This window comes from Scyliorhinus torazame, chromosome 6 (genome assembly GCF_047496885.1).
Source record: "Scyliorhinus torazame isolate Kashiwa2021f chromosome 6, sScyTor2.1, whole genome shotgun sequence".
Lineage (NCBI taxonomy): Eukaryota > Metazoa > Chordata > Chondrichthyes > Carcharhiniformes > Scyliorhinidae > Scyliorhinus > Scyliorhinus torazame.
In genome coordinates, this window is record NC_092712.1 from 310,913,445 (window position 1) to 310,935,475 (window position 22,031).

The window sequence follows — 22,031 nt, forward strand, 5'->3', positions numbered from 1 at the left end:
CCATGATTCGGGCGAGGATGAGTGGGTTCTTCCAGGGGGTGGCCGATGGGTTCGAGAAGTGTGGGTGAGGGCCGGCTAATCATACGCACACGTTCTGGGGCTGCTAGATGCTGGAGAGATACTGGGAGGCGGTGTTTGGGACGTTATCTAAGATAGTGAGAGTGGAGGGCAAGCCAGACCCAATGGTGTTTATTCTTTCAGGGTACCACAAGTGCCGGAGCTTCTGGAGGGGAAGGAGGCCGCTATGGCCTTCGCCTCTCTAATTGCCCGGTGCTGGATCCTGTTAAATTAGAGGTCGGATGCACCACCGGGGGTGGCAGCTTGGCTGGGGGTTTGTACGACTTTCTCCGGTTGGAAAGATTACGTTCGAGTTGAGGGGGCCAGCGGAGGACTTTGAGTTGCAGTAGGAGTTGCTCATGATGCTATTTGGGGCATTGTTCAGCGCGGGGGGGGGGGATATATGTAAATCACAGTTCTGGGTGATACGGATGGTATTTCCACTTGCAGCCACTCTTGCTATATTTTTGAGAGGAGAATGCCTTGGACTTGCAAATTGAATAACCTTAACTGAAGAAAAAGATTGTGAATTATATTCGCATTTACTGAAAAAAAAGTTACGTTTTTTTCAAAGCATCTTTGAAAATCATCTGCTGGCTAGTTTCATTTACACTGACGTACCCTTGGTTGCTTCAATCACTTTGTTGCAGGAGGAGAAAAGACCACACTCAAGAGACCACTGGGCCATCCCATCCATTGCCTACACTGTGCTGATAAGATGCATTCGGGAAGGGGTAAGATTGGTCCTTGCCTGGAGAGAAATGAATTGCTGCAGCAGCATCCTTCATTATGCTTTCGACACTGCATGCATATTCCAGACATGTGCAGTTTGTGTCCCTCATTTTCTAAATTAAAATTGCTCAGAAAAATCTTAGTCGCCATGTCCCAATAATATCTTTCCTCTTTGTTTCCATGATTTTTGTCTGGAAACATCAAGCTTTGACAAAATAAATGCACAGACATTGTTTAGAAAATCCCTCATTATGAGTACAACTATTTTCCAAGGAATTTATCAAAATAAGGGGAAGTTATCCTGAAAGCATAAACACTTAACTTGTACACTTGCTCAACTAACTTACCGGTGATGCATATAAATATTGAGAACAGTCGTGTTTTTATGTGCAAATTGTCAGCTTATTTAATTCCAAACTTCTATTTCCCATCTTGCAACAAGCGCCAATCACTCACCGACCAACTATTCTGTGTCTCAGTGAATTGACGGCTGGATTCCAAATGTAAATTGTTGAGAAATGGTTCGGTCCATTTTCATTGCGCTTTGTAGAAATAAGATGTGTATTAGTTCAAGTTCAACCGAAGTTAAGCTTCTCAATGATACCATTTCCGTTTTACTAGGCCACTTTACAATGTGTATTCTTTGCACATTGACTTCTGTTTACCTTTTTTAAACTGAGGTTTTTTTTCTCTGGGGGGTGGAGCTGGGATGCGGGTGAGGAGGACGTCCTCAGTCAGCTTCATGGAAGCCTCTTTTCCTGAGTTAATTAAGCAGTGACAGTTCTGGGTCCTGGCGTTTCTACAGGCAGCGGAAACATTGATCCCAAAGGGACTGTGATAACAAATCTCTAGTGGCTGCAAATTGAATTAGTGTGACAGTCTTATTGAGCTTATATAAAGTAGTGAAACAAACCTTGACCTTTTTTCTCCAGCAGTAATAAGTAGCCATCACTATCAGGCATCCAGATGCCTCATCTCGGGGCCCTCTGATAATATCAAGAGGTGCTGCACGCCCTAAGGTGGAAGAGAAACAATGTGCAGGGGAATTGTAATTATAGCCAAACATCATATAAGAATATATTTTAATATTAATGAACACTATTCCATGAGTATCCTAATTTTAATTAAATATTACTGCATAATTAATCATTGACTATTTTCCATTGGCATCGTGGCAACTGTGTTCTGACGGGCAGTTTTGCCTGAAAGCGGGGAATAATTTGCTGTCACCAATTATAGGTTCTCGTCACAGTCTTAGGATAAGGGTTCGATCATTTAGGACTGAGATGAGGAGAAGTTGCTTCATTCAGGGCTACGAATCTTTGGAATTCTCTGCCCCAGAGGGTTGTGGATGCTCCATCGTGGATATATTTAACGCTGGTTCGACAGTTTTTTGGTCTCGCATGAAATTGCAGGGGGCGGGCGGAAAATTGGAGTTAATAATCTTTATTAGTGTCACAAGTAGTCTTACATTAATACTGCAATGAAGTTACAGTTAAAAGCCCCGAGTCGCCACATTCCGGCGCCTGTTCGGGTACACTGAGGGAGAATTCAGAATGTCCAATTCACCAAACAGCACGTCTTTCTGCACTTGGAGGAAACTGGAGCACCCGGAGGAAACCCACGCAGACACAGGGAGAACGTGCAGACTCCGCACAGACAGTGACCCAAGCTGGGAATCAAACCTGGGACCGTGGCGCTGTGAAGCAACAGTGCTAACCACTGTGCTACCGTGCCGCCCACGATCAGCCATGATCATATTGAATGGTGGAGCAGGCTCGACTGGCCACATGGTCTACTCCTGCTCCTTATTCTTGCGTTCTTTGGTCTTATTTCAGTTGCATTTAATAATGCCCAAATGCTCCTTTAGTTTATGAAGGTAGTATCATTGTTTTAGTTATTGATCAGAATATTAATCTGACATCTTCACAAACAGTACCATTACTGGCATGATGGTTATATTTAGACAGCTGGTTCCTTCACTTTCTATACAAGCGATCCCCTTCAGAGGTTGACTGTGGCAGCAGTATCACTGCCTTGGTGTAAATGGGCCATCTCTGCTCCAAAACAAATAAAGTTGGGAACTCATTTTGATGGGACCTCAAAATGTTAAAGAGCAAAAATTAACTTTTTCTGTCTTGAGTGCTGCAAAACCTGCTTAACAAACTATGGACATTTCTGTGCAATTACATTCATTATACATTCACATTAGGCTGTAACTTCCTCGGGGTGGCGATCAGCATTGGATCACACTTTGTACCCAGTTACTTTTCCTCTGACCCTTCCTCTGACCCTATCTCGCCTGACCTTCTGATTCAAGCTGGGTAAGATCCAGGAAGTGCAGTGTGTCCCCGAGACAGGACGGGCTTGCTGGTAGGGGACCTTGGGCCGGGTATGAGGGAGACCCTCGGGGCTGATGGGGGTAGTTGGGAGTTGGGGGCAGTCCCATGGGAGTTTGGTCTGGGTCTGTACGATAGTTACCTAGAAGTTGGAAGAGGTTTAAATTGGCCTAACTTTTTCTGCGTAACTATTGACAAAATCCTTTCGGAACCATCTGAAGTTTGCGATTTAAATTTAATTTTGGATAGTTTCCAGCGCAGTTTCTGGGCAATTGCGATGCAAACCATGCCTGGAAGATTCGAGAGGGCCTTCGCCAGCTCATCTATGGGGTAGCCCCCCCAATTCCATATAGTACTAGAGTGAAAAGCTCTTACAAATTGCAATGAGGGGCACTAACTATGGGCCGAAGCGTCCGAGCTGTGGCATTTGCTGACGGATTGCCACTCCATTCCTATTTACTTATCTTGCGCCGGAGCTCCACATTTCTCACGTGGACTTCTAAGACAGGCATCCTCAGAAATTTGGAGCTTTCCCATTCTAGATTCTTTCCTTTGTGATCGGGGGAAGCCAAGCCATGCCCCCTTTTAATGGCACTAGCTGCTGTAATCCTTTAAGCTTAAATGTCCCAGAGCCACTTTGACAATCTTGGAGAGAAAGTAAGTTGGTGAGGGGGGCTGGATGGTCAGGGGGTAGCTAAGACGGGGGTTGGGGGGGGGGGGGTGCGGGTGGTCAGAGGGTGGATAAGTCGGGGGGGGTGGGGGGGGGGGTCGGGTGGTCAGGGAGTAGCTACGGGATGGGGGGCAGGTGATCAGTCTGTTTGGCGGGTGGGAGGAGTCGAGGGGCTGGAGGTCATTGGGTGGTCAAAAGTTAATAGTCAGGGGGTCGAGTGTGGAGGTGAGTAGTATAGTCACCCAGGACTTAAAATTGGCTTTAATCCTTCTAACCATTCCTGGTAAGTAAGTCGGAACCATCTAAAGTCTTTGCGCTGGCAAAGCATCTCGCCACGGTGCCGCGTGGCCGGTGAATGCCCGGAGACCCCGCTTCCCGGGATCTACCTGGCACACATGCCTCATGAGATTCAACTCAATCTTGCGAGATGTTGCAAGTGGAATCCTGCCCACAATGGGCTGGGTCAGTTTTTGACAAATCTGCATATTAATTACAATCCTTTACCTCAGGGACCTCAGGCAAACGCCGTTTGCTACTGGTCCCCACAAACAGGAACCAGACGGAACAGCACTCGTGGGGGTCTCCAAGGAGATCGGAGGCCCCCAGCTGCATGCACTTTGGATAGGGTGGTGTCCGAGCACTGCTGTTGCCACCTGGGTACCCTGGCATTGCCAGCCTGCTATTCTGGAAGTGCCATCTGGTTGCCAGCCTGGCGGTGCCCAGGTGGCACTGCCATCTGGCAGGGGCACTGCAGGGACCCCTCCAGGGCTCCCGATAATAGGGGGAGCCCTCGACAGGGACCCGTGTAATAGGGGTCCGCCCATGGATCCGTAATAGGGAGACCCCCACCCACAGGAACCCCTGCAATAGGGGGACCCCCAAGATGGATCCCCTGTCTAAAGGAACCCCCTCCCACACAGACCCCCCTCTCTCTCCCCCCCCCCCCCCAAACACAGACCCCCCCCCCCCCAGAAAAGAGAGCCCTGTCTGAAAGCTAGAGAGCTGTCCAGACGGGCATTGAGAGGAATTACAGCTGTGACACTTACCTTGAAGCTCCATGTGACCATCCCTATAAGGATAGCAGCTGTGACCTGCATCTGGTTTCCACAAATCCATTAGCTGCATAGTTTTCTAGTAGTGGTCTGTGATTGAAAGCTTCTACAAACCATCTGCAGCTTTGATTCATTCAACTCCCTCCATTGTTCAGTGGCCTAAGTGGTGAAATATTGACCACATCAAAGAGAGGTAAGTGCAGTGAAATCACACGCGTGAGTGATTCGAATGCACTTAGTGCTTGTAATACACTTACCTCCCTTTCATGGATGGCAGTGGGATTTGGAGTACAGGCGGGCAGAGCTTCTTGCAGGATTTGGGTTTGTGTGCTGTATATTTCTGTCAAAATAACAGGATCTCTGCATCGAGACTTTTGAAGCAGGTTTGACAAAATCTGTCTTTTGGAATATTAAGTCAACACTTGAATGAACAAAATAACCACTACTTGTGCCAATTAGATGATGTCAAATCAGCTGCTGGAAAAATGTAAAATGAGCCTTCTGTCAGGTACTTCATGGTCGACCAGTTTTCATTTGTTCCCCGTTTCAAATTAATGCTGAGCGAAACCAGCGGAGTATATTTGGGACATCTAACATTTTGACTGGTGCACATTAAGCATCAGCAAAAATAGAGACACTTTTTTTAAAGAGGCATGGAATGATAAGGAAGAAGGCCATTCAGCTCTTTGTAATAGACCATCCAAGTGGTCCTACTCTCCATAGCCCTGCACATTCTCCCCTCATCCTATTCCCCTTTCAAAGTTCCGTTGAATCTGCTAAATTTAGATTCCCTCATGCCACCTTTTCTTCTTGTGGCAATTACTTGAAATATGTCCCCTGATCACAGACTCTTCCTCCACTGGAAACCACTTCTACTTATTCACGTTGCCCAAACCCTTCATGAATAGGAAATATCCCCAGCACCTGACGCAAGAAAAGTGGCCGGAACTCTCCGGGCGTGGGGTTCCCTGTTCCCGCCGGCAGTGCACCTGTGCCCACGGATTTCCCGGCAGCGTGGGTGGCTTCAATGGGAAATCCCATTGACAAGCAGCGGGAAGATAGAATCCCGCGAAGTACCCACCGCAGAGAAACACACGTCTGGAGGACCAGACAATCCAGCCCAGTTTTTCCAAACTCTTCTGCCCTACTTTTTTGGATGATGATATACTTTTTAATTCCTGTTTTGGAACACATTTTAGATGTGCTATTTACTGAGTCAGTTCTGAATTTGTAAATCTTTGATCTCTCCATAACCAGAAAGTATGTCAATTAGTGCTGACTCACTGAGAGCCTGCTGTTTGATGGGCTCACCACAAAGATCAGCTGAGCGGCTGTTTTCGGAAAGAAATTTAATGATCATTATGTACAACCTTCAATCACGTCCTAAAATTGGAGTATATGAAGAGGATCGGCAATTAATCTAACCACGGACTAAAACTGCTTGGAAACTGCCTCCATATTATGTGTACTCAAACATACTATATAATGAAAAAGACAGATATTGAGTGGGTTAAAATGACCCATCCACACCGATGGAGGCATATCAGGTGGTTTTGCAGTGAAGGACACTGTGCACAGCTAATGTGTGTCGCAATTGCAATACCGAGTGAGAGGCCAAAACTATCTTGTTGCTGGGGACATATTGGCACGGAAGTGATTCACTGCCAGCACAAATTAAACACTGACAGGCAACCAGCACTCTGAGGGGTGGTAACATTTCAAGTCTTAGCCCCCAAAACTGAGCAGACAGAACTTCATCAAAGACAAGGGCTAGTCTGACCCTGAGGAGAATGGGTGGCAGGCAGGAATTTTAACTTTGGAAGCTTTGAAGCAAAACATCTGGGGCGTCATTCTCCGACCCCCCGCCGGGTCGGAGAATGGCCGTTGGCCGCCGTGAATCCCGCCCCCGCCCCCGCCGAAGTCTCCGCTCCCGGAGATTGGGCGGGGGCGGGAATCCGGCCGCGCCGGTTGGCGGGACCCCCCGCTGGATTCTCCGGCCCGGATGGGCCGAAGTCCCGCCCAGGAATTGCCTGTCCCGCCGGCGTAAATCAAACCTGGTATTTACCGGCGGGACCAGGCGGCGTGGGCGGGCTCCAGGGTCCTGGGGGGGGGGCGCGGGGCAATCTGACCCCGGGGGGTGCCCCCACGGTGGCCTGGCCCGCGATCGGGGCCCACCGATCCGCGGGCGGGCCTGTGCCGTGGGGGCACTCTTTCCCTTCCGCCTCCGCCACGGCCTCCACCATGGCGGAGGCGGAAGTGACTCTCCCCACTGCGCATGCGCGGGGAAACTGACAGCGGCCGCTGACGCTCCCGCGCATGCGCTGGGAAACTGACAGCGGCCGCTGACGCTCCCGCGCATGCGCCGCATTTCCGCGCCAGCTGGCGGGGCAACAAACGCCATTTCCGCCAGCTGGCGGGGCGGAAATCCCTCCGGCGTCGGCCTAGCCCCTCAATGTTGGGGCTAGGCCGCCAAAGATGCGGAGACTTCCGCACCTTTTTGCCGGCGCGATGCCCGTCTGATTTGCGCCGGCTTTGGCGCCAGTCGGCGGGCATCCCGCCGTTGGGGGAGAATTTCGCCCCTGAAAAGCAATTATGTTAATCCTGTTGCTAAACGCAAAATGCTCACCAAACCGTTATTTTCACTTCATCAGCATGGGATCGATCCAGTGGTCGTGTTTCTGCTGGTTGCAACTTTCCTCTCAGGGCGCCGAGTGGATACAGCACTCCACAGGTACTGTGCTGTCCTGTGGGAAGTAGCATTGGAGTCTTAGACATGTCATGGGGCCCCCAATTTGCTTTGTTTAATGAGGCCTTAGAGTGCAAGCCACCCATTTGCAGTGGTGTTGTGCTATTGTCACTAGACGAGTAACCCAGAGACCCAGGGTAATGCTCTGGGGAATGGAGTTTGAATCCCACAAGGACAGATGGTGAAATTTGTATTTAATAATAATCAGGAATTAAAAATCTAATGATGACCATGAAACCATTGTCGATTGTTGTAAAAACCCATCTGCTTCACTAATGCCCTTTAGGGACATAAATCTGCCATCCTTGCCTGGTCTGGCCTACAAGTAACTCCCAGACCCACAGCAATATGATTGACTCTTAATTACCCTCGGAGATGGGCCACAAATGCTGGCCCAACCAGCGACGCCCACATCCAATGAACAAATAAAAAAAGATCCACTTGAAAATGGCAGTAGACAGGACTCGGACAAGAAGGTAACGGAAATGTTTTTTTTACTTTGGTCTCACTACAATCTGTGCTAACCCACTGTGCTACCGTGCAGCCCTTGATCTCCTACAACGGAGCGCCCTCTTCCTCCATCAGCTCTCCATAAATGTCTGACACTCTCCCCTCCCCAATGTCATCTTCGGACAACAGTTTATCTTGCAACACAGGAGACGTCAGCCCCGGGAAGGACGGCGTATCTCCCATCACAAAGTCCCTCACCTGCAGGTATTTGAACCCATTTCCCGCAGGCAACTCGTATGTTTCCTCCAGCTCTTCCAGGCCTGCAAACGTATTCCCCATAAACAAGTCCCTGAAGTACTCCATCCCCACTTGCCACCACTCCCGGAACCTTGCTTCCAGCCCCGCAGGCACAAACCTGTGATTATCGCATATCGGCGCCCACAGAGACATGTCTTCCAACCTGAAGTGTTGCCTGCACTGGTTCCAACCTCGCTACGCTGAGACCGCCACCGGGCTCATGGAATACCGGACCAGCGAAACGGAAGGGGCGCCAACAACAGTGCCCTCAGACGTGTCCCCCTACACGACGCAGCCTCCATCCGCTCCCACACTGACCCCATCGCTATTGCCCATTTCCTAATCATTATGATATTCGCACCCATTCATCCTTTCTGGGTCCGACACCAGCTTGCCTCTCTCATCCCTCGCCCTCCCCTATCTCCCTCGTAGCTGCCTGTTTCCTCATTTGGAGCGGCAAGATCCTGCTCATTTGTTCTCCATACTCGTACACTACCCCTCCGCAATTGCCCTACCACCTTCCCCGTGGACACAACCCAAACTCCAACTGGAGCCTCTGCCTCTCCTTTAGTAGCCCCTCCGTCTGGCATAACCGAATACCTCTGATCCATCCTCAAAATCTCATCCACAAGCCTCGCTCTGTCCTCTTGTTCCACCCTCTCCCTATGCGCCTGAACCAAGATACAATCGCCCCTGACTACCGCTTTAGTGCCTCCCACAGCGTGGAGGCCGTGACCTCTTGCGCGTCATTCTGCTCCACATCACCTCGGATGGTTTGCCCTCACCCTCTCGCACACCCCCTCATCTGCCAACAACCCCACATCTAACCTCCACTGCAGCCACTGGGCCTCCCCTGTACCACCTGCAAATCCACCCAGTGTGGCACATGGTCAGAGACCACGATAGCTGAATACTCTGAGTTGGCTCCCCCCACCAACAGCGCCTTATCCATTACGAAAAAATCAATCCGGGAATACACCCGGTGCACATGCAAGAAGTACGAGAACTCCTTCGCCCTCGGCCTCCCAAACCTCCACAGGTCCGCCCCCAACCCCCACATATGGTTCATGAACCCCCTTAACTCCCTCGCCACCACTGATACCTTCAACGGCCTGGGACATGACCGGTCCATCCTCAGATCCAAAACTGTTAAAATTGTCCCCCATTATTAGCTGGGATCCAGATCTGGGATCTTCCCTAATACCCGCCTCAAAGTCCACGGCGTCCCAATTTGGGGAATAGACGTTCACCAGGACCACAGGCTGATCTCCCAGCTTCAGGTGCGTCTCCTGCAGGAACACAGAATCCGCCTTCAAACCCCTCAAGTGTGCGAAAACACGCGGCCGTTTAACTGGCCCATTCAACCCCAGCACGTCCCATGTAACCAGCTCGGTCAGAGGCTTCCCACCCCCTTCCCCTGCCGATCAGCCGTACCCATCTTTAGCCAGCTTCCCCCAGTCCACGCCTCTCACTTTTCCAGGCCTGCGCCAAGATGTCCACTGCCATCCCTCCTTAACCAACTGCGCCGCACCAACCACACCAATGCCAGCATCCCTCCCCGCAACCCCCCATAACCAAACAAAAAAACAACCCATTCCTCCTCCTCCCTCCCCTCCTCCTGGCAACCCCCCACGTCACTCCCGTTAATTAGCCCACCCAGCTAGCACGGTGGCCCTTGCCCGGAGCCTCTGACTACCCCGTGTCCCCCCAATCCGCCCTCAATCCCCATTCCCCAAACAACAAACATACAAGGAAAAACAAAAGACACACTCACCCTCACCGCTCCCTCCATTGTAACCTTCGCCAATCCACCCATCCTGCGTGCCCACATTTTATACAAAACGCCCCTCCAAAGTTCAATGTCCTCATACTCTTCCCAGTCTATTGGGCGCAATTCTCCCATCGGGAGACTAAGTCCTGACGCCGGAGTGAAAACCGGAGTGTTTCACACCGATGTCGGAGGCCGATCGCAGCCCCCTATTCTCCCGCCCCGGGGGGCTAATAACAGCATCGCGTCATTTACACGTGCCGGGCCGCCGTGTAAAAGCGGTGCCGCGTAAATGCGCTAACCCACGCATGTGTGGTTGCCGTCCTCCCCGAGGCCACCCCGCAAGTAGATGTCGGATGGATCTTGCGGGGCGGCGGAGGAAAGGTGGTCCTCCTTCAGAGAGGCCGGCCCGCCAATCGGTGGGCACCGATCGCGGCCCAGACCCCTTTTGAGGCCGCCCCGGTGCAGGAGCCCCCCTCGCCCCCCCACAGGCCGCCCCCCCCCTAGTGTTCCGGTGCTGTTCCCGCCAGCAGTGACCAGGTGTGGACGGCGCCAGCGGGAAGCCGTCATGTTGGGCAGGCCGCTCGGCCCATACGGGCCGGAGAATCGCCGCTTGCCCGTTACAAACGGCGAGCGCCGATTCTCCCAGCAGCCAGCCATGATTCTCGCCGCGCAGGTTTGGGGGGAGGTGGGAGAATCGCGTGCGGATGCTGGGGCGGCCTGGCGGGATCACGCGGCGCCCCAGCGATTCTCCCACCCGGCGTGGGGAGGGGAGAATTCCGCCCATTGTCTCCCATAAAGTCCTTCTCCTCCAGCGAGTCAAAATAAAATTCTAGCTTCTGGTACGTAATCCACAGACGAGTGGGGTATAGAACCCATGACAAAAAAGGCAATCCTCAAGTGCACCTTGTGTACAGGGGAAAGAAACAAAAACTCCTTAACCCCCAGGTGCATAAACAGGTCTGCTCCTCCATGGATGCAGGTAACACCTTCGCCATCCCTGAAGGGACCAGCGATCCAACTTTGGATCCAACACACAATTAAAATCCCCCCTAAAATCAACTGATGTGTATCTAATTCCAGAATTGCAGCCAGCAACCATTCCATAAATTTAACATTGGCCCAATTTGGGCATACACGTTCACCAACACCAGGGGCTTCCCCTCCAGTATACCTGTAACCATCATGTAACGACCCTCCCCGATCAGTCAAAATTGTCCCCGCCTGAATATGAACCCTCATGCTGACCAGAATCGCTACTCCCCCGGGCCCTACTGTCAAACATTGAGTGGAAAACCTGGCTCACCCAGGCCTTCCCCATCTGGTTTGGTCCCGCACCCACAGGTGAGTTTATTGTAGGAAAACCAATCGGCCCCCAAACCCTTTAAATGGGAAAAGACACTTGCCCTCTATACGACCACCACAGGCCCCTCACGTTCCAGGTGATCAACCTTGTCAGGCCCCCCCCCCCCCCCCCCCCCCCCCCCCCCCCCCCCCCCCCCCCCCCCCCCCCCCCCCCCCCCCCCCTCGTGTCAGCCAGCCCCACTCCTAGGGTGAGACAAAGACAATTCTCTGGTCACTGTTAGTGACCTGTGACCTCCCCATCCCCCCACCAAACAAACAACCACACCCTTGTGACCCACTCAACCTAGCCCAACGAGTCGCAGCCTCGTCACTCCCGTTCGCTAGGTATCCCCCTCCTTACTGCTGGGTACCCCTCCAATACCCCCTCAAAACATCAGCCACCCCATCCTTCCTGACCCCCCCCCCCCCCCCCCCCCTTCATACACAGAGTCCCAAAGAATCCTCCTCAGACCAGCCCAAGCTCCTTCTCGCTGAGGAAGGCTCTGCCATCTTCAGCGTGTCGAAAAAGTAATCTATTGACTCCATTGTGACCCCCAATCGTGCTGGGTATACCTTCCCAAATCACACACCCTTGCTATAAAACACTACCTTCGCCATGTTGAAGGCTGCACGTTTCTTCACCAGCTCAGTACCAATGCCCTGATATACCCTCACTGGGTGTCCATCACTGTCAATGTTCCAGATCCTCTTCTCCTGCTCCAAGACCCCATCCTTCCTTTGATAGCTGTGAAAGCTGATAATCACCACCTGCGGTGGCTCATTCAGTCTTGACTTCTGCTGGAGTGTCCAACTCCAGAGGGGAGAACAACTCAACCCTCCCCACCAGCTGAGAGAACATCTGTTGGCTTCTCCGGCAGCCCCACCAACCTGAGGTTCAACCGCCTTGACCTGTTCTCAAGATTCTGTAATTGTAACCTTGGCCTTTGTTGCTCTCCGCCATGAGCAGCAACTCCGCACCCAGCGAGACAAACCGATCCTCAAGCTGTGACATGGCCTCCTCCTCCACACTCTTCAACATTTCACCTTGCGCTTCCACCACATTCAAGCCCTTTACCGCTCGCGAATCGGGCCCAAAGCCTCCTCAATAATGGCTTTAAATGATTTCCTTATCTCCTTGCCCTACTGCTTGAAATGCCTATCCATCTGTTTACTGAATTTTTCCAGCTCCTGCGCCATCACCACTGCCAACGTGTCTAATGTAATGGGTGCGGCAGCCATCTTCCCTCCTTAAGGTTCTTTTGACGGTCTACCCTCTTGAGCCTTCTTCACATTGGGATTTGTAATAAATCCACGGAGGCAGAAGTCCCGTCACCAGAATTCCTTTTATTTGCAAACCCAATAGCTGAACGACCATTCGGTCTGTTGTCTACACCGGGAGTGCAGAGGATCTGACACTCCCTGTTGTATATACAGAAAGGTGTTCCCTGATTGGGCCACTAATCAGGGAACTCATATTCTAATTGGCCAATCACAAAGGCCTGGACTAATTCATTACAGGCTTCTTCATCGGCATTTTTGACATGCGTCTGTCGGGCGAGAGTCCACCAGATTAACTAACATGGTTTGGACACCAAATTCCCCTGAAAAAAACAGGTAAAAGGGATCAAAAACAAAGACCCTGCCGGGAGCCACTTTCCGTGCTTCTTGCTCTTACGTGACATCACAGGAAGTCATGAGGAGCATAGATAGGGTGGATAGGAAGGGACTTTTCCCCTTAGCGGAGCGCTGAATAACCAGGAGGTATAGATTTAAGGTAAGGGGCAGGAGGTTTAGAGGGAATTTGAGGAAAATCATTTACATCCAGAGAGTGGTTGGAACCTGGAACTCGCTGCTTGAAAGGGTGGTAACAGCGGGGACCCTCATAACGGTTAAGAAGTATTTAGATGAGCACTTGATCTCATCTATGTACTAAATGCAGGAAAATGGAATTAGAGTAGATAGGTGTTTGATGGCCGGAGCAGACACAATGGACCAAAGTACTTTGTTCCATGCTGTAAAAACTCTGACTCTAATACATTGAGATATACAGTGTTTAAGACAGTATTCTTTTTCCTCGTGCATTTAATGGAACAGGATTCCACTGTAACAAATAAGAAAATAAGAAAATAGAAAATAAATTGTTTTTTTTATAATACATGCACAGTTAATGCACCTTGACCAGGTATGTACTTAAGTGCAGTGGGCAGCATAATAAAGCAAACTGTTCTTTATTAATACCTCATTGGCAGTGTTCCCCTGTGTGCTAATTATGGTTGTATCCTATTACATTTCTGCAGCGCCTTTAAGGTAATGAGATTTTTTTTTAAAAAGCTCCTGCTGTGCTGTCTACATAAAAGTTCCATCCAGTCACATTTTAGTTCACAATTAACTAAACTGACAGCATCTGTTAGTAGTGTTAAAGGTTGGGTCTTTCAGTTTTTACTTAATGGTTAATCATCCCATAATCATCCCATTTTCCCCAACAGGCACAAAGAACAGACATTACAGATGGCAGATTAAAATGCATGCATATGGGTGGACTGTCACTGTTGCATATGAATGGAGCTCCTTCATCAACCCTCTCCTCTACTATGTTATTTAATACATGATGAGTTTTAAAATCAATTTCTCTGCAGTGAACAAAACGTAGGAAGCTGGAAATCTGAAATAAAATAAAGAAAGCACTGGATCAACACTCTGCAGATCACACAGAATCTGTGGAGAGAACAGAGAAGTTGTTTCAGCCACAGAACCCTCATAATCCATCATCCTGATCTGCTGAATGTTCATTTGAGTGAAATTTACAAACTATCATTTCTAATATTGTAACTCTCCCGTCGTTATTGTTGATGGTAAATGTGATCACCACTGTGGACCAAAACTACTTTTAGATTGATTTTCAGCCATTGACACCCATCGTCCCATTCACATAAAGAGCAGGTGAAAATAAAACTTGTAAATTTATGTAGAGCGGGGGTGGGGAAGCACGTGGCACAGAGGTTAGCATCGCTGCCTCACAGCGCCAGGGACCCAGGTTCAATTCCAACCTCAGGTGATTGTCAGTGTGGAGTTTGCACTTTCTCCGTGTGTCTGCGTGGGTTTCCACCGGGTGCTCCGGTGTCCTCCCACAGTCCAAAGATGTGGAGGTTAGGTGGATTGGTCACGATAAATTGCCCCTTGCTGCCCAAGTTAATAATAATAATAATTGCTTATTGTCACAAGTAGGCTTCAATAAAGTTACTGTGAAAAGCCCCTAGTTGCCACATTCCGGCGCCTGTTCGGGGAGGCCGGTACGGGAATTGAACCCGCGCTGCTGGCCTTGTTCTGCTTTACAAGCCAGCTGTTCAGCCCACTGTGCTAAAGATGTGTAGGTTAGGTGGGGACACGGGGTAGTGCAGGGCCGTGGACCCAGGAAAAGTGCTTTTTCAGAGGTCGTGCAGACCCGGTGGACCGAATGGCCTCCTTCTGCATTGTAGGGATTCCATGAAACTTTTTTTCACTCTGTCTAAGGACCTGCTGCTGATCTAACTTTGACCACTGAAAATACGACCAGCAGCAGTATGAATTTAGATGTCATGGCATCATTTTGTTGTCAAAGGAAATGGACCTTTATCCAATTTTGAAATTGTTGATGGATCTGGAGGACATGCGGAGAAGATGTTTACACTTGCGGGAGAGTCTAAACTAGTGGGAAAAAAGATAAGATAGTCACCCTTATAAACCTTATTTACTCAGGGATGGAGTGAAAATGTGGGATTTGTGACCGAATGGCGTGTTTGAGGCGAATGGCACAGATGTCTTCAATGGGAAACCAGACAAGTAGATGCAGAAGGAAGAAATAGATGTATATATTGATAGGCTGAGATGAAGTACTGTGGGATGAGGCTTGTGTGGAGGATAAAGCATGCGTGGTTGCCGTCCTCCCCGAGTCCGCCCCGCAAGAAGATGTCAGACGGATCTTGCGGGGCTGCGAAAGAAAGGAGGTCCTCCTTCAGAGGGGCCGGCCCGACGATCGGTGGGCACCGATCGCGGGTCAGACCCCATTTGAGGCCCCCCTCCCCGGTGCAGGATCCCCCCCCCGTTGGCCACCCCCCCAGCGTTCCCGCGCTGTTCCCGCTGGCAGCGACCAGGTGTGGACGGCGCCAGGGGGAACCCGCCGTTTTCGGCAGGCCGCTCGGCCCATCCGGCACTGAGAACCGCAGGGGTACCGGTGAATCGCCATTTTGGCTGTCTCGGGCGATTCACTGGACCGCACCGCGCAAAACACGATTGTGCCGATCTGGCTGCTTCCGTGAATCGCGGGAGGGCGTCGGACCGGCGTCGCGGGAAAATTTGGCGACCTAGGCGATTCTCTGAAACGGCGCGGGTGCAGAGATTCGCGCCCCTCGTCTTTTTGGATCTCAACGTGACCCAGACTATCAACACACCCTTCTTCCAATTTCTTCTCTTTGGTGAATACTGATGCAAAGTATTCATTTAGTACCTCGCCCATTTCCTCTGGCTCCACACATAGATTCCCTCCCCTGTCCTTTGTCGTAGTACCAGGTATTGCGGCACCCAACAGGCTGATGACCATTGGTCAGACCCAGGAGTCTACCATTGGCTGTTGTTACGTAGCTCTGCCCTGACAGGCGGGGTATAAGAAACGGTGCCGTCCCAGCAGCCTTCACTTTCTGTATCGAAGCTGCTGGGGAAGAGTTCTAGCAGATTAAAGCCTTCAGTTATGAATCACTTCGTCTTGAGTGTAATTGATTGTGCATCAGAACTTCAATGGGCCAACCCTTTCTCTGGCTACCCTCTTGCTTTTTATGTACATGTAAAAAGTCTTGGGATTTTCCTTAACCCCATTTGCCAATGACGTTTTGTGACCCCTTTTAGCCCTCCTGACTCCTTGCTTAAGTTCCTTCCTACTTTCCTTATATTCCACACAGGCTTCGTCTGTTCCCAGCCTTCTAGCCCTGACAAATGACTCCTTTTTCTTTTTGACAAGGCCTACAATATCTCTCCTTTTCCAAGGTTCCCGTAATTTGCCATATTTATTCTTCTTCCTCACAGGAACATGCCGGTCCTGAAATCCTTTCAACTGACATTTGAAAGCCTCCCACATGTCAGATGTTGATTTACCCTCAAACATCTGCCCCCAATCTAGGTTCTTCAGTTCCCGCCTAATATTATCATAATTAGCCTTCCCCCAATTTAGCACATTCACACTAGGACCACTCTTATCCTTGTCCACCAGCACTTTAAAACTTACTGAATTGTAGTCACTGTTCCCGAAATGCTCGCCTTCTGAAACTTCTACCACCTGACCGGGCTCATTTCCCAACACCAGGTCCAGTACAGCCCCTTCCCTAGTTGGACTATCGACATATTGTTTTCAGAAGCCCTCCTGGAACTTCTGCTCCTTACAAACTCTGCCCCGTCCAAGCCCCTGGCACTAAGTGAGTCCCAGTCAATATAGGGGATGTTAAAGTCTCCCATCACAACAACCCTGTTGCTTTTACCCCTTTCCAAAATCTGTCTACCTATCTGTTCCTCTAGCTCCCGCTGGCTGTTGGGAGGCCTGTAGTAAACCCCCAACATTGTGACTGCAGCCTTCTTATTCTTGATCTCTATCCATATAGCCTCGCTGCCCTCTGAGGTGTCCTCCCGCAGTACAGCTGTGATATTCTCTCTTATCAGTAGCGCAACTCCTCCAACCCTTTTACATCCCCCTCTATCCCGCCTGAAACATCTAAATCCTGGAACATTTAGCTGCCAATCCTGTCCTTCCCTCAATCAGGTCTCTATAATGGCAACAACATCATAGTTCCAAGTACTAATCCAAGCTCTATGTTCATCTGCCTTACCTGTTGTATTTCTTGCATTAAAACATATGCACTTCAGGCCACCAGTCCCGCTGTTTTCAGCAACATCTCCCTGTCTGCTCTTCCTCAGAGCCATACTGGCCCTATTTCCTAGTTTCCCGCAATCTTTTCACCTTCTGACCTATTGCTCCGGTACCCAATTAAGAGGAAAAGATATCACAAACTCATTGATCTGTAATTACTCAGTCTATTCCTGTCTCGTTCTTGCAATAAGCTACCTTCCAAACTTCCAGTCCTAAAAAGAAAAAACCCGAATGGGTACAGAGTCCCTTAGTGCCGCAGTTTGCTGGCTACTCCCGGCGCTCGGAGTGCCGAGAACACCACGCTACCGAACGGCCATTTGGATAGATCGGGAGCTTCAGTGGGGAAGACACGGTCAAGGCCGCACTTAGTCACGTTTTCTGCACTGAGGAGCTCCGCTCGCCGGAACTCAGTGCAGGGCACACACACTCGCACCCACGCAGGGCACCCCAAGGCCCGATCCCAGTCACGCAAAAAGATGCCAGATTGGCATCTTGGCAGTGCCAGCCTGACACCCTGGCAGTGCCCCTGGGTGCCAGGTTGCTTCCGTGCCCAGAGGACATGCATCTAGGGATCTCTGAGACCCCCTCGAGTGCCATTCCGTCTGGTCCCCTTTTGTGAGGACCAGCACTGAACAGCGCTCGTCTGAAGTCTCAAGGAGAGGGGGTTAGATCCCACGTCTTGGTTAGATCTTGGCAATGCATGTTAAGAGTGAGACTAGCTGTCTCAGTCTCAAATGCAGATTTGCCTGAAAGTGATCTTGCCCACAATGGGTGTGTTTCACATTGTGTCATCTTGTGAGATTGCGTTAGATCTTGCGAGGTGTGGCGAAAAGGGATTGCCCAGCATCTACCGGCCGCGCCGGCTGCTTTCCGGACGCAACGTGACCAGTAGATCTCGCCCAAACAGTAAAGAACTCTGGTGGCAGGTGGTAGATGAACAAAGTGATTTGAGGTTTAGATTTACAAGCTAGCTTGCAGCTGGGAATAGAAGTATAAAAGAAGACACTATGACCTTCTGAGCTTCTCGCAAAAGATACAGAACGTAAAAGCAAGGACATACTACTGAAATTATACGGAGCACCTGGGGTGGAAGTTTATGACCCTCCCGCCAGCAGGATTTTCTGATTTTGCCAAGATCAATGCACTTTTGAACATCTCCCTGCATTTAACGGGCCTGCCCCTGCTGCGACCGGGGTGTAAAATCCCTCCCCTGATTTGACAGCATGATGTTTCATCAGGATAATACCTGAGATAAATAGGTAAATTATGAAGAGAGCCTGGGCAAACTTGGTTATACGCCCTGAAGATGAAGGGAGAAAGGGATGATCTGTTTGAGATATTTGAAATAGCGAAGGGAGCTGACATATGAATGGGAATGACTGGTTGCGAGCAGTGAACCCAGAATGACTGGCCATCCCACTTCAGAATTTATTTATTTTTAAAGTTAGAGTACCCAATTATTTTTCCAATTAAGGGGCAATTTAGCGTGGCCAATCCACCTAACCTGCTCATTTTTGGGTTGTGGGGGTGAGACCCGCGCAGACACGGGGAGAATGTGCATACTCCACACGGACAGTGACCCAGGGCTGGGATTTGAACCCGGATCCTCAGCGCCATTGTCCCAGTGCTAACCACTGCGCCGCATTCCGCCTCTTCACTTCAGAATTTATGTTTGTTTGGTTTGCAAAGTGAATATAGGATAAACCTTTTCAAGTGATAGGTTACATGAATGTGGAACACTTTGCACCAAAAGGCAGATGATGAAAAATTGGTTGATGTCACCAGTGAACTCCATACTTAGTTGGGAAGTAAAGGTTATGGAAAAATAGTCCAAAATTGAGATTAAATATCAGAGTAGCTTCAGCAAGTCAAATGTTCCTGTGAACATTAAAGATGTTGGGTCTGGAAGTGACAAAAGCATTGATTAACATATCCTTCACTCCTGTGAAGTGTTTCTGTATGCAGTTCTTTGGGCAGCACGGTAGCCTTGTGGATAGCACAATTGCTTCACAGCTCCAGCTTGGGTCACTGTCTGTGCGGAGTCTGCACATCCTCCCCGTGTGTGCGTGGGTTTCCTCCGGGTGCTCCGGTTTCCTCCCACAGTCCAAAGATGTGCAGGTTAGGTGGATTGGCCATGATAAATTGCCCATAGTGTCCAAAATTGCCCTTAGTGTTGGGTGGGGTTACTGGGTTATGGGGATAGGGTGGCGGTGTTGACCTTGGGTAGGGTGCTCTTTCTAAGAGCCGGTGCAGACTCGATGGGCCGAATGGCCTCCTTCTGCACTGTAAATTCTATGAGGTACGGTCAAAAGCAGGCCAAAATTGTTGATTTAATAGGATGTTTAGCATCAGATCCATCATTGAGGGTGCCCATTGCCTGCTACAAACTGAACAAACAACCGTAAGTGGAAGTGACATCACAGATGTGTCTTGACCGGTCCCCCGAGCGATGTCCCCAATTTGTTATGATTCCGGATGAGATATCCCTAAGTTGTTATGCTCCCTGGTGAGGAGGGATGAACTGGCTCCCCTTCTTCATTCACCCCCCTCAGTTTGTTGCAACAAGGTTAATTTAAAAAGGATCCCCTTTTCCTAGTCCAAATTATTTATGTTTTAAAAGGAGCCAATTTAACCAGGATTTCTTGAGTTAAAGAAAGAGTGAGTTTATTAGTTACTAAACATGAGAAAAAATAATATAATGCAACACATGCACACAGATTAGAAAATTGTCCTAAAATAAAAGTTAACAAAGATATGTAAATCAGTCTTTGACTTGTCCGTGAGGAGTAAATGGTGAAACGTTGCGGCCATTAAGTTGGGTGCTTCTAGAAGCATCGACTTTGGCAGTTGGGTAGTTGGTTTGGGGAATTTTGATTCTGCAGATTAGCTGAAGAGAGCTGTCCTGTTTCCTTTCCGACTGTGGTTTTGCTGACTTGTGACTTGCTTCCATCAATCAGAGAGAGAGACAGACATGTTTACCTGCAAGCGCAGGGATGTCGGTAGGGAATGCTGGCAGCAAGGTAGCACAGTGGTTAGCACTGTTGCTTCACAGCGCCAGGGTCCCAGGTTCGAAACCTGGCTTGGATCACTGTATGTGCGGAATCTGCACATTCTCCCTGTGTCTGCGTGGGTTTCCTCCGGGTGCTCCGGCTGCCTCCCACAAGTCCCGAAAGATGTGCTGTTAAGTAATTTGGACATTCTGAATTCTCCCTCAGTGTACCCGAACAGGCGCTGGAGTGTGGTGACTAGGGACTTTTCACAGTAACTTCATTGCAGTGTTAATGTAAACCTACTTGTGACAATAAAGATTATTATTATGTCTAGTGAATGTTCTTCAGCTGTGATTTTCACGGCACACACTAGAACACCAGATGAGCACACAGAGACCAGAATTGCATTTGGTTTTCAACCCCTTTTCTACACAAACATGCCCAGAACTGAGTTTTTTCAACTCACATAATGTCCACAGTCTGGGATATAACTCACAGGAGATGGTTTCTGCAGAGATGGGAATCATCTTCCATTATCTTGCAACCACAGGAAATTACAGTTCAGTTTTTGCATTGCACTCACTCCTTCACTCCTTTGAAGTGTTTCTGTATGCAGTTCTTTGACATCCTCCAGGTGTGACAATCTTTCTCCGGACTGCGTGTAATCCACACAGGAATTTAGGAACTTTCTAGACAGTCACTGAATTACATTCTCAGAATTTACATTCTCAGCCACCTTTGGCTTGCTTGTCCTTTTAAAAAAAAAACACGTCTTATCTAAAGGTTCAATATATCCGTACTTAATTCGGGGCTATGATACGTCGTCTTGTTAGATATCGTGCAACATTTTGGCGCGTGTCAAACAGAATAGCTTTGCTCTTGCCAATATTAAGTTCTCAAACATTATCAATGTGCTTCAGCATCCCAGGCCTCATTGAAGTAAAGATGCCCAACCCAACTGAAGCATTTTAAAAAAAATTCACGTGCACATTTTTTTAGTGAAGCCATATGTGTGGATAAAAATGGTGTAATAATCAGTATTGTGCCGCATATGCCCAGCTCCTCATCCATGCAGCTCATTATACAACCCAATACAAAGCTTCTAAAACCAGAACTGATGCTTGGGGCTATATTGCAATGCTTCAAGGCACACAGCCTCGAGAGACATTTAGTCAACGAGCTATGATCAGAAACAGTGGGTATTCTGTCGAAAAATACAAAAAATTACTTCTTTAACAAAGATTTTCCCCAATATTTTCTGATTAAATATTGCACAATTGTGATTAGCCTCTTTAGATTGCACTAAATTAAAATTATGGTATGTTCCCTGAGAAAAATGCACTTTGATCCTTTTAGAATTAGTGGCACCATAAGGGACTCATTTAAATGTGTTCCCACCACCAGCTTTATGTTGAGACTGCCTTGATAAGCTGAATTCCAGCGAGTGCTGAACATCTTGCCATTAGTTGCATTCAGGGACTGTTCACGAAACTACCACCTTAATAAAGCATAGCACGGCCTCTGATACAACATGTTGTTTAAATTCCTGGTCATTAATTTACCAGTGCCAAAACACACAACAGAGCAAACCAACCCAAGCCACTCTGGACAGTATGCTTTGTTGTTACTGTGAAACTAATTGGTGGTAGCACAACATACGTAACTCAACAGTCACAACTAAAATAAGTAGTCAACA

General features: G+C 49.1%; 1 protein-coding gene across 5 annotated transcripts in view; it reads left to right on the forward strand.

Annotated features, from left to right (window-relative positions):
* ulk4 (unc-51 like kinase 4) overlaps window positions 1-22,031 on the forward strand; it is a 633,709-nt gene that overhangs the window by 195,678 nt on the left and 416,000 nt on the right. For all 5 annotated transcript variants that reach the window (XM_072510060.1, XM_072510064.1, XM_072510062.1 and 2 more), the window contains one exon: window positions 708-791. In XM_072510060.1, coding sequence (XP_072366161.1) covers window positions 708-791 — 84 coding nt within the window. The remainder of the gene's footprint in view (window positions 1-707; window positions 792-22,031) is intronic.